This window comes from Phyllopteryx taeniolatus, chromosome 19 (assembly GCF_024500385.1).
Source record: "Phyllopteryx taeniolatus isolate TA_2022b chromosome 19, UOR_Ptae_1.2, whole genome shotgun sequence".
Taxonomy (NCBI): Eukaryota; Metazoa; Chordata; class Actinopteri; order Syngnathiformes; family Syngnathidae; genus Phyllopteryx; species Phyllopteryx taeniolatus.
Window position 1 is genome coordinate 12,618,082 of NC_084520.1, and position 13,566 is coordinate 12,631,647.

Consider the following 13,566-nt stretch of genomic DNA (forward strand, 5'->3'; position numbering starts at 1 on the left):
ACTTTTAAACTCTACACATTATCTGTATCAGAAATATAAAGATACAACTAATTTCAGATTATGTCATCTTAGTCACAACAACAGGCAAACCGTCTATTGGACACGCCATGTTAACAGTGCAGAGTAAAACTATATACGTGTACTATATGACTAATCAGAGTCAGGAGTGAGCATATCTTGAGTCCAATCATTGTGGTGAGATTCAAAGTGTTGGTTAACGAATCAACGCAACAAGATTTGCCAAAAATGATCGTCTGTCAGAATGTGGAGTCTGGTTGGAACATCCACTTCAACCTAAGTACAACGAAGCAAGAATTTGAAAATCGGACGATGGGTTCTCGAGAAATTGAGTTTTGCCTTTTTGGGAATGTTTAAGTGAGATATTGCCATAGACCATCTGGTCAAAAAATGCATTCAAATTAGAGTCAAACAGTAAAACTTAAATTGTTTCTCAAAATATTATCACTAGGAATGGCTGTCCTGTAAAAAGACGAGTGAGTACAGCAAAGAATGCTCAGTGAGGAAGAAGAATCCTCGACTGTCCACTAGCTCCTACATTGCCAGGACATATTACTCATCATTGATGAAAATCATGAATTTGCAAGTTTCTCAACATATTTCTCAGGAGAACTTAAGACCATCCGTCTCCCAACTGAAGTATATAAGAAGATTGCTGATGCAATACAACAACGGCCCAAAGAACAGAAGTAAATCAACAACTGAATGTATTTGAAAGGAGAAAATACGGCTCCTGGAGTGGCCCATTCACAGTCCTGACCCCGATTGAGATGCTGTGGTAAGACATCAAGAGAGCAATTCACAGTTCACAGCAAGGCATCGCAAGGGTATTGCTGAACTGAAACAGTTTTGTAAAGCGGAATGGTCCAAAATTCCTCCTTTCGCAACTACAGAAAATGTTTGGTTGAGGTTCCTGTGACCAAAAGGAGGCTCAACCACGTATTAAATCAAAATGTTCACACACTTTTCCCACCCTGCACTGTGATGTTTACATAATGTGTTCAATAAAAACGTCAACATAATTGTGTGGTATTCATTTAACAAAACTGTTTCTGATCATTGTCGTGAATTAGATGAATATCAGATCCTATTTTACGCTACCAATTTATTTACAAATGCAGGTATTTCCAAAGGCTACATACTTTTTCTTGCAACTGTATATCCATGCTGCCTTGTTGCCACTAATTTCACCTGAAGCAACAGGAGGCAGTGATGACAAGACAAAGTTGAGGCTTATTTCAATGCTGAAGCCAACAGTGTAGCGAAAATACCGTCAGCGTGTGTGACAGTGCGTCTTCAAGCGAAAGTGCTCGGAAAGGCCTCTCCTTCCTCCTTCTTCTACTTTTATCAAAATGTAAAAAGAAAAAAAAAAAACACCCATCCTTCCACTGAGCATCAGTGGGAAGAATCCATACTAGCCAGCAGCATGGATGACAGCACACATCCAGCGCAGCTCCACACTAATGTAACACAAAGCTTGTTCTCACACATGAACACACGTGTACAAACAACTGTATAGCTGATAAACCTTTTCCCCCTTTAGAGAGCTGTGGCAATCACAAAGTCATGTGATATGACGCGGAATAGTTTGCCAAAGATGACGAAAAAAACAACAACAACTAGGCGACAATCACCACATTGGACGAAACCCTTTGATAAATCACAATATCTATAAGGAGTGAGAATCCCATCACAATCATGATTTGCGATACAATATCAATATCAATATCTGTAATAGTATGACACAGCAATTATACGATAACTAATGGGGTGTCCCAAAAGAATTTACTCACTCTTTAAATGGCCATTACTCATATTCCGTTTATGATTTATGTTTTTATCCACATAGACACACGAGTTACATTAAAGAAAATAACAACGTTGGCAATTGTAGAGCATGAATAATTTACTAGCAGAAAAGTAAACAGTCCAAATTAAAAATACGTGTCATGGGCACATTTTAGGAGTAATGAGTCCATTTTCTGGGACACCCTGTAAATTGGAAAAAAAACATAAAAACAATAGATCATATGCAACCCAGGAAGTTAATGAGAATAGAAAGAGTCTGCTAACATCAATTTCAAAGTATACTTTCCTCATAATATGAGGAAATATAATCCTTATATGTCTATGTGTTACATCTTTCTTTTTTCAGGAGAAAAGACAAAGCACCAGAAACCTACGTGACGTCGATACGAAAGGATAACAATACGATACATAACCGCATGGAATGTTATTACTACTGCATATTGATACTAAACTGTAAAGATAAATAATACAGCCCCAAAATCGATATTTCATGCTGTACCGTAAAAGCTCCCAATATCAATATTTGATGGCTGTTTACCAAAGAAAGCAAAAATGCAACATTGTGTATCAATTTTGTTCTATTTAAAAATGCTATTAATCGACATTAATCAATTATCAAATTAATTGACTTCTATTTTGATAATCTATTAATTGTTTAGAGACATTGTTTGACTTAAAATTGTCCAAATCCTTGGAATTTCAGCCTCTCAACTGTAAATATTCATGAAAGACAACTGATTATCTTTGTGTTTAATCAAAATAAGTCATTTACAAAAAATGTTTACTTTGGTAAACAATCACATTTTTGCCTATTTTTTGACATAACAGACCAAACCCGTAACTGATTCATAATCAATTTATGTTTGTGCATGTTCTGCACTGTCAATTTCAAATGATCTCCTTTCTTTGAATAAAGGGATGGAAAAATTGTTTAAAAAAAAGTTTTGTTAATCCGATTCATCGATTAATTGAAAAAAATAACTGACAGATTAATCCATCCATCCATGCATTTTCTGAGCCGCTTCTCCTCACTGGAGCCTATCCCAGCTATCATCGGGCAGGAGGCGGGGTACACCCTGAACTGGTTGCCAGCCAATCGCAGGGCACATACAAACAAATAACCATTCGCACTCAGATGCACACCTACGGGCAATTTAGAGTTGTCAATTAAGATTAAGCGATTATTAAAATAATAGATAGTTGCAGCCCTAGTTCTTTCCCTCATACAGAACCTTTCCATAATTTTAGTTTGACTTGTATTCACTTTTAAACTTGTTTAACTCTAAATTTGGATTTGATGTAGGTAAGCAAAGACTGTTGTGTCAATAAAAAAAACATTAATTGTCTCATTACCGGCTGAGGATTTTGAAGTCAATAGAAAGCATGAGGCAGCACGGTGAAAGAGTGCTTAGCACATCTGCCTCACAGTACTGAGGTTCGGGGTTCGAATCACAGATCCGGTCTTACTGGATGAATGGATAGATAGATGGATGGATGGATGGACAGACGGAGATTGTCAATGCATGCAAGTTGACATGTTGGCAGGTTACCTGGCCTCTGCCACCGTACAGCAGTAGCTGCCACTCCGCCGTGAGCTCCTGCAGACCCGCAGCTCCTCTCGAGACTTACGCCGATTAAAGTATTCTGTGAGTTTCCCGAAAGTCGCCATGGTACCTTTCCGAGCCCTTGGTCTCGCGTAATGCTTTTTATGGAGCGCTTTCTTGTCCTTGTATGCGAAGATGCTTCACCAACCTGTGGACTTGGTATCTCGACTCAGTCGGACCCGGATGCGGTGGCACAGCTCGGCATCAGCCTCGAGTTTGAGTCTCCCCTTGTGCCATCAGCTTCTTATGCAAAGCACTCGATGTACACAAAAATGAAGAAAAAAAAAAAAAAAAAAAGACCAAACCTCCGCATTGTCTCTCTCTCTCGCTCACTCTCATTTGCTACTGCGCACAGTCTCTTAAAATAGTAACGTTTGTAAGTGTCTACCAATCGACATGGCAGGAGCAGTGCCCCCCTGAGGAGGAGAACGAGAGCGACGAAGGGAGAAGAATCCAGACAGAGAAAGAAAGGAGGGAGGGGCTGGATCAGCAGTGGTCCTCTTGTGTGTGGCAGAATAAAGCAGAGCTGCTGGGATGCTTGTACGCAAGCCCCATCCCACCCTCTTCTTTTTCCCCTCTCGTCACCTCTCTCCCTCTTGTGTTTTTTTCCCCTGTCTCTCATGCCCAGATTCTTTCACACTGCACTCTTGATGAGCACACACAGCCTCAACCAATCGACAACGTCTTCACGCTGTCGCACACTATGCTCCGTGTGCATAGATTTTGCACAGCGCCTGAGGTGAACCTGCTCCCTCAAGACTTCTTCCCCCTACCCAGTTGTGCAGTCTTGCTTGTTCTCTCCCTCCGTGAGCAACAACTGCATGACCGCAATACATCACCCCCCAAATATCAGATGTGGAGTTGAGAGATTTTAGGTTACTCCCCCCTACCCTCCTAACCTATCTTCCATTATTCACTGTAAAACTCACCTATTCTGTTTTCGTGCTCAGGTCAAAGCAACTTGAATTCCATCTTGTGGCATTTTGGTGCCAAGAAACTACAGTGGTGCTTTGAGATAGGCGTGACCCGACATACGAGTTTTTCTACATACGAGCCGTCATTTGGACGATTTTTTGCTATGTGGTGACGGTGAATTCAACTGAAAACTCACATCACAAGTGTCACTTTGGTAGATAGTGAACAATTCTTCAAAACATTTTGTGGTGATGGCGTTTTGTCAGTGTGCAACAGTATATAAAAGCAATACAAGATATTATACCAGCTTGAACAATGTGGTTTTGGGTAACTCAAGTAAAACAACATTTTTTTTTTTTGATTGCCTGAAAAGTAGTGATTTTGGAGATGTGAGGATTCTGCCCAACAGTAACGATATATGGTATGCTACGGTAAATAAATATACAGTATGTATGTCTAAATGAATGCCTATTTCTACAGGTATGTACAGACTAGGACTATGATCATGAGTAATATAATACAGTATAAAAGGCAGGATATGGGGGAGGAGGGCTCTTAATGAACAGCTACTTGGTGTGCCTGCGTCACTTTCAGTCAGGGACAAGTCTCATTGTTATCCTTCACAATGTTCTAAATCTATCTCCTTCAGTGTTTTTTCTCTTTTTTTTCTTAGCTCTCCCTGTCCAACTTTCTTCTTACAGCAGCAGGGCAGCTTTGGAAATATCTAATTGACATGCTTAAATCGAGAAAAGGGGGATTATAAAGTCCATGCAAAGTGTCAAATATAAGTACAGTACATATTCAAGCTTCCTGAGGATGCAATTACCTTCTGTTCATATGACTTTTTGGCATTATTTTTCACAATTTTACATACTGAACACTTCAACCTCATCTACAAATGACCTGACCCATCGGTTTGTTTTAAAAACAAATCTAAGGTGGCAGTATTATAGGTTTCTGCAGGAGTTCAGCTTCTTGATTATCTTCTCCATCTGCAGGTTCATCACCTGCCTCTCTGTCATGATTTGCTCCGGCCCACCCCCAGCCGGCCATCCATCTCAGATGTAATGCGGCCTGATTAGAGAGTGCATGACGCATAGCCATATTCTGAGTACACCTCTCTGGTGGAAGGAGTGTGGAAGAATACGACTGACTTACTGTAAAGACCAGATTAAAATGAAAATTACGTCCAATTACTGTAGCAGGGATTCTCAAGTGTGGTAACAGTACCACTAGTGGTATGCGACTCACTGTAGTACCATGCAAAGGAATCAAATATTCAAACTGTACATACAGTTATAGTTGCAGTGGTTCCCTAACTTTTTACAAGTACCACCTTCAAAAAAATACTTATTACACTTGCACAGTGTTAAAAGTTCAAACTGTGCATAATGTTATAGGTGCTAATAAAAATATGAAATACATTTTTAGGAATGAAACCTGTGCCTCATTTTTAACGCACACTTGGGCTTACAACACTTTTTTTTTTTTATGTTGGTCACAAGGCCGACACTTAGAGAAAGAGTATTTTTTGAGTTGGTACTTTGTGAAAAAGTTTGAGAACCACTCTTGCTTTGTATTGCAGGGAAAATCATGCTTTTCATTCTTCTGTAAATGAGTTTGGAAGCAAGGATAGTGTAATTACATTTACAAGATCACTCACTCCCATAAAGGTTATTTCAAGGGCTGGCATTTCTCTTTGAAGAAAAAAAAAAAACTGCGTATATATCCTCAAAAAAGTGGCCGCGGCTGTTTATTTCCGCAACTGCAGAGAAGATCAAACATTTATTTGTATTAGATGTCTATTGCAAAGCAGGCCTTTACTGTATTTGTTTTGAAGAGAGGCGTTTAATTGGATAAGACTCCAGACTATGTGAGGATGGACATCTATTAGAACTTTCTTTCTATTTATTTTAATAAATGAGACTGTTAGCTCTTTGGTGTCTTGAGAAACACAGTTATTTATCACCATTAGGAAAAGGCACGAAGGACAGACAGAATAATATGGTAGCAATGTTCTCCTCTGAGTCACTGCAACCATTCACAATTGCTCTCTTTTTTGTGTCTCGACTGAATTTGGCTCTAAAATGGCTTGGGCTGATGAATTAATCATGTACTGCTGTATTTCTGGGGCTATTTTCACGCAGGATGATAAAAGCCATTGCGCGTTCAAGTTTTGCCGTATTTGGATAAAATGTCTGTGTTCAAATGAACCACACACTTACACGTGCACACGGCGAACCCACACAGTCACAAAAAGGTGACGTCAATATCCATTTGGGTGTGTATAAATAATGACCAGACCTTGTGTACTGCACAACAATAGAAGTGCACAAACTGTACAATAAATCCCAGCAATCAGTCTCCGGACAACATTCCACTAAATGGCTTATTTCACAGACAAACAAGGCCATCCGAGGAGAATGTCAGTTTAAATTAAAAAAAAAAAAAAAAAGAAAGAAAACCTTCCTCCTGTAATTACTGCGACAGTGTGCATCAGCCCTCCGTGATGGGACTCCACAGATGGGACCATTGATATCACGTGATGCACTCGCACAATGCCATTCATTCAAACGAACTAAAATGTGCTGAAAAGAATCCTTGAAACTCTCATAGAATGCTGAAGGAGCTCAATGCAGACGTTCAGTACACTGACTATAAATACGTCATCAGAAAAGGTGCTATCGAGTGATAGGATAGATCGATATTCGATAAGATAGATGAAATAAGGAAATGATACAGAAGGTGAGAAAGATAGGGTGCAGATAGAGAAAGCGATTGAGGGCTCGCAAGAGCGATAGATAGAGAGATAGAGCGATAGAGAGCAATAAATAGAGATATATGTAGAGATAGAGAGTGAAAGGGATTGAAGAATAGAGTTAAACAGGTAAGAGAGAGGACAATATAGAGAGGGAGAGATAGCTAGAGAGCAACAGATACAGAGAGAGAGAGTGCAAGAGAGAGCGCTACATAGAGGTAAAGAGAGAGCTAGGGAGCTAGAAAGAGGGAGCGACGGATAGAGTTAGACCAATCAAGAGCAAAAGACAGAACGATAGAGAGGGCGATAAAGGGAAAAAACGAAACTAAGCTAATCAATTATCAAATTAATCGATAATGATTTTTGATAATTGATTAATCGGTTACAGATGTTGATCAACAGATTCATGGATTATTCAAATAATCCTTCGTTACAGCCCTGCACGTATTATTACTTAGGTAAATCTATGCTTCCACATTTGTTATTCTGCCCATTTATTACATTGTAAAGCTCCGATCGCTCCGTTCTTGTGACAATTAGCCTTGAGAAACCTAGTAAAAGATATAAGCACTGCATTACGAGTACTTTCTCATAAAAAAAAAAATCATCAGACATGCACATAAATTATCATCAACATTACTAATATTCAAGGCTTCGTCGTGGGCCGGGTCAAGCAGCTATTTGTATCATTGATAAGTGGTGCTGTTGAAATTAATCAGGTTCTCCGTGGTGATAAATGTTTATTATCATTCTATTATTATTTTAAGACAAAAGATCTCCTTCGTGTGACTTCAAAATGATGAATAAGGTGGATGAGTGAGCGAGGGGAAGCAAAGACGGAATGATTTGCAATTAGACAATTTGGTATACTTGGTGATCGGGTGAAATGGTTGATCTCAGGTGACTAATGGATACAATATAGTGTTGTATTTGCATTGTTGAATTTAGTGGACATATCACAAAAATTATAATTTTAACATTAAAAAAAACAAACAACTACTACTCATTTATAACTATTTTGTTGCATTTCTGTTTCACCAACAAGTACTTTAGGAGCGAGGCTTCAGAACTGCGGGGGTGCTTGCTGACGCCGCAGAATGCTCGTCCGCTCTCTTTGACGTGAAGCATTGGCGTGCAAACCGTGATCGACGTCAATATGAAGCCATTTGGGAAATCTAGGCAGTGCTGAGCAGCAGTAATGTCACAATGACAGATTTTGTTGTTGTCGCCGCTTATGGGAGGTAATAACAACATGCCGGTTGCATTTAGCCAAGGGCTGCTTCCATTTCGCCCCGGGCAGATTGTGATCAAGCTGCAAACACAAGCCCATTCATAATGTAGCAGCAGTCTGGGAGTGAAGCGCACTTGTCGGGATGCAGGTTCGGTATTTGTTTGGTTTATTGGCGGTGACGGCAGACAAGCGGGCTTCCTCTTCCTCCTCCGCATTTGTTTGATTTGTATCACGGCTCAGCCCTTGAGACGCATGTTTACAGTGTGCTCATCTCAATTCATTCATGTCGAGTGCAAGGACGCTGCTTGCGGTTCAGTGGGGAGGGCGGACTAGCGCTACCAAACGGAAGAATGGTTGCGGCCATTCCACGAGCTGTGCGTAATATAAAACAATATTTCATATAAAAGGCTGTCAGGAGCATACTTAAAAATTACCTGTCACAAAAAGACTACTGAACCACTCACACACACACACACACACACACGTAAAAGAGCATTTTAAATGACTATTTGGGCCCAAAAATGTAAAATGTTGTACACTTTGCATTGTGGAGACGATTTAATTTTTGCCCACCAAGTCATGTCTGGGGCTCCACGGATTTGAGTCCAACCTGCCGCCCAAAAAAGTAGTGAGACAGAATTGGGAAGGAAAGAAACGTAAAAAAAAAAAAATCAATCACATGATGGGCAACAGAGGGCAGTCAGCTGGACATTAGTTATTTGCAAAAACAAAAGCAGCGAGGTAAAATTTGTGTCTTACGAACGGTTTTGTGAGGAAAACGGAAATAACAGTGAGCAGTAGGATACAGGTCATCGGCAACAGCACAATCTAAAGTTATAGTGCTATTGTGGAACACAAAAAGAACATGACACCTTTAGGTACAGGGACAGTTTTTGTTATTGTGAGGACAACAGTGGGTAATGAATATGTTTTGAGCTGACAATTGACTATAAAAGTGGAATTTAGCAGAACGGAGTCTGACTGATGAGAAATTGAATGTTTAAAAGTGACCACATAATTCTCACCCTTACTTCCGATGTAGCTTCAAAAGTAATAAATCCAGAGAGCGACATTATTGTACTGCCGTTATAGGCTTAAAAGCCCTAAATGTTCCAAAGAAGAAGTTTACTCTGCTTCATTGTGTTGTAATAACGGGATGGGCATAATAATCAATTAATTGATCTGTAAAAATCCTTTCTGTGGAATGAAACGGTGTAAATATATACTATAGCTTGTAAACAACCGTAATGACAAACAGATGCAAGTAAATGGCGCTGTTACATCACTTTCGAGTCGAGATAAGCACAGCTTTCAAGTAAAAGATAAAGATTAGGGAGTTACTCTCAGCTTGTCACGTTGAATGTGAGGGAGAGAAATTCCACCACTTTAGAAGTCAGACAATTTTAGTCACCCGTCACTCCAACAGAGTGTGTATGTGTATGGTATGAACAGAATATGTGTTGTGGTAGGTAGTCAAAAGTGTGTGTCGCAATCGTGAGGAAGGATGATGCAGTTCGTGGGGTAAATGACGACCGGCAGGCAAAAAAGTCACTGATGTTCGAGCCATGCGGTGAGTCATCGTCGCTCATGGCGCGTTCTATAATTGTTCAACTGGAAATAAATCATTTTTTTGCCATCAAAAGCGCTTTCTCAGTCTTGTTTTATAATTTGAGGCGTCACAACGGCAAAAACTCGTTTTCTCTTTTTTTTCTGGTGAAAGAAGTCTACGCTTTCTTTTGATAGGTTGGCTGCTTATATTGTAATAGGACAATATTCTGGTGGGTCTTGGAACATCAGTCAAAATGGCAATATGGGGAAGTCTGCTTTGAAAAGGGCTGGCAGTGAATGGGTTAAACTATGCATCCACAAGTTGTATATGTTATATGTGCGTATTTACTTTTTGTGACATTTCTGCTTGGTGTTGTGCCGTGAAGTTTTTCTAATGTAAAAATCTGTGCCTTTGCTCAATAAGGTTTAGCAAACACAGTACTATAGTATCAACTATGTGCTGGTATCCTTGTTGGTGCAATTTTATAAGAACTGTAACAATGTAATTAAACAAAATCAGTATCACCACTATCCACGTGAGAATGAATTTCAAACCATCCAACTCATGGTGGCGACTCCTTCAGAACGTAACCTTTGACTAAAAGGTGGAACTGAATGGCTGTGTCGCCCTCTAGTGGCCCTTTGGTGGCTATTCACTTCAAACTACACAGCAACCCTCATTATTTAATCTCCTCCAGTTAACAGCAATTTGAATTGTCAAATAATTGTTCACTTTAGAATGCAAGACAACCATCGCAATTGACTATTATTCTAATTGTGTGTGTCTCTTTGTAACTATCGATACAAACTGAGAGTGCAGCACACACAGTGATGCAGATGTCTCAAAATAAATTGCTTGACAGAGGGCAAGGTAAATGCTAACCTACCCTGCGTGCACAATCCTGGGTGTATGTGAGTGCACATATATAGGGGGGCATTCAAAGCCTCTCTTTTTCTTCTTTTCCTGTTGTGATGACTCACCGATGAATCACAGATTGCGCAAGTCAAGAACCTCTAACACTTGATTGTTCGGCCCGATGCCGCCGCATGTTGGAGGCGTGACGTCAAGATTAAGGGAAAGCGAGTCTTGGGGAGTGCTGACATAATGAGACAATGTGTCACAGTCAGTGTGGAAGGCTGGATCCCTCGTACTTTAAATGAATGGGTTCAGGTGTAGTAAGCAGGAGGTGTTATTCACCATTTGGAATTCTGCAACCCCAATTCCAATAAAGTTGAGATGTTGTGTTAAACATAAATAAAAACAGAATACAATGATTTGCTAATCATGTTCAACCTATATTTAATTGAATACACTACAAAGACAAGATAGTTAATGTTCAAACTGACAAACCTGATTGTTTTTAGCAAATGATCATTAACATAGAATTTTAGGGCTGCAACACATTCCCAAAAAGCTGGGACAGGTGGCAAAAAAGACTGAGAAAGTTGAGGAATGCTCATCAAACACCCGTTTGGAACATCCCACAGGTGAACAGGCTAATTGGGAACAGGTGGGTGCCATGATTGGGTATAAAAGGAGGTTCACTGAATTGCTCAGTCATTCATAAGCAAAGATGGGGCGAGGTTCACCTCTTTGCAAACAAGTAGGTGAGAAACAGTTTAAGGACAATGTTCCTCAATGTACAATTGCAAAGAATTTAGGGATTTCATCATCTACGGCCCATAATATCATCAAAAGGTTCAGAGAATCTGGGGAAATCACTGCATGTAAGCGGCAAGGCCGAAATCCAACATTGAATACCGTGACCTTCGATCCCTCAGGCGGCACTGCATCAAAAACCGCAATCAATGTGTAAAGGATATCACCACATGGGCTTAGGAACACTTCAGAAAACCAATGTCAGTAAAGCCATTTATCAACAACACCCAGAAACGCCGCTGGCTTCTCTGGGCCCAGGCTCATCTAAGATGGACTGATGCAAAGTAGAAAAGTGTTCTGTGGTCCGACGAGTCCACATTTCAAATTGTTTTTGGAAATTGTGGACGTCGTGTCCTCCGGTCCAAAGAGGAAAAGAACCATCCGGACTGTTATGGACGCAAAGTTCAAAAGCCAGCATCTGTGATGGTATGGGGCTGTGTTAGCGCCAATGGCAGGGTTAACTTACACATCTGTAAAGGCACCATTAATGCTGAAAGGTACATACAGGTTTTGGAGAAACATATGCTGCCATCCAAGCAACGTCTTTTTCATGGACGCCCCTGCTTATTTCAGCAAGACAATGCCAAACCGCATTCTGCACGTGTTACAACAGTGTGGCTTCGTAGTAAAAGAGTGCGGGTACAAGACTGGCCTGCCTGCAGTCCAGACCTGTCTCCCATTGAAAATGTGTGTCGCATTTTGAAGCGTAAAATACGACAACGGAGACCCCGAACTGTTGAACAGCTGAAGCTGTACATCAAGCAAGAATGGGAAAGAATTCCACCTACAAAGCTTCAACAATTAGTGTTCTTAGTTCCCAAAGTTTATTGAATGTTGTTAAAAGAAAAGGTGATGTAACACAGTGGTAAACATGACCCTGTCCCAGCTTTTTTGGAACATGTTGCAGCTACAAAATTATAAGTTAAAGATTATTTGCTAAAAACAATAAAGTTGATCAGTTTGAACATTAAATATCTTGTCTTTGTAGTGTATTCAATTAAATATAGGTTGAACATGATTTGCAAATCATTGTATTCTGTTTTTAATTTATGTTTAACACAATGTCCCAACTTCATTGGAATTGGGGTTGTACACGAGGGGTTCTAAAACTTGTTGGGTCCAGTGAGTACTGACAGGGGATGATTTTTTTTCCTCATAATCCTAACAGGCGGCACGGTGGTCGACTGGTTAGAGCGTCAGCCTCACAGTTCTGAGCACCCGGGTTCAATCCCCGGCCCCGCCTGTGTGGAGTTTGCATGTTCTCCCCGTGCCTGCGTGGGTTTTCTCCGGGCACTCCGGTTTCCTCCCACATCCCAAAAACATGCATTAATTGGAGACTCTAAATTGCCCGTAGGCATGACTGTGAGTGCGAATGGGCGTTTGTTTCTATGTGCCCTGCAATTGGCTGGCAACCAGTTCAGGGTGTACCCCGCCTCCTGCCCGATGACAGCTGGGATAGGCTCCAGCACGCCCGCGACCCTAGTGAGGAGAAGCGGCTCAGAAAATGGATGGATGGATGGATAATCTTAACACCAATTAAGCAATATCGCATGAGAAGGAGTGATGATGATGTACTGTATGATCTCATGGTTATGATTCAGTTTGTATAACTAGTGCTTTGTAAATGAATGAGTTGAGGTTTCGTAAGAAAGGGCATGCAGGAGGCTCCAGTCGCTCACAACTAACTGGAAGAAATGTGCAATTCCCAGCGACGTACTTGACTGCGCACAGAGAAATCCAACTCTTAGAGAGGATATAAACGCACCACATCTGACAATGGTAGTGCTGTTTCTGCACAAATATGTAGAAAGGAGAACATACTCTAAATGGGACACAGTAAATCTCATGTAGAGTACCTGGAAGCCAAGTACTAAAAGTGTTTCATTATTATTACTATTATTTATTTGCATGCAATTATGGACATTTATTTAAATTACGTTATATTTTAGACTTCACTCTCAATGCAGTTACTTCAGCTTTAAAACTCTGCAACAAACTGCTGAGCCAAAACTGTTAAATCCGA

The 13,566-nt window shown here is 40.4% G+C and overlaps 1 protein-coding gene across 3 annotated transcripts in view; it reads right to left on the reverse strand.

Moving 5' to 3' along the window:
- The window catches only part of LOC133469427 (ankyrin repeat and fibronectin type-III domain-containing protein 1), a 136,107-nt gene that overhangs the window by 117,139 nt on the left and 5,402 nt on the right, over window positions 1–13,566 (reverse strand). For 2 of the 3 annotated variants that reach the window (XM_061756476.1, XM_061756473.1), the window contains exon 1: window positions 3,378–3,709. The exons of the other annotated variant lie outside the window; for it this stretch is intronic. In XM_061756476.1, the coding sequence (XP_061612460.1) occupies window positions 3,378–3,496 (119 nt within the window). In that variant the 5' untranslated portion in view covers window positions 3,497–3,709. Of the gene's footprint in view, window positions 1–3,377; window positions 3,710–13,566 lie in introns of those variants that run through there. 3 annotated transcript variants of the gene reach the window in all.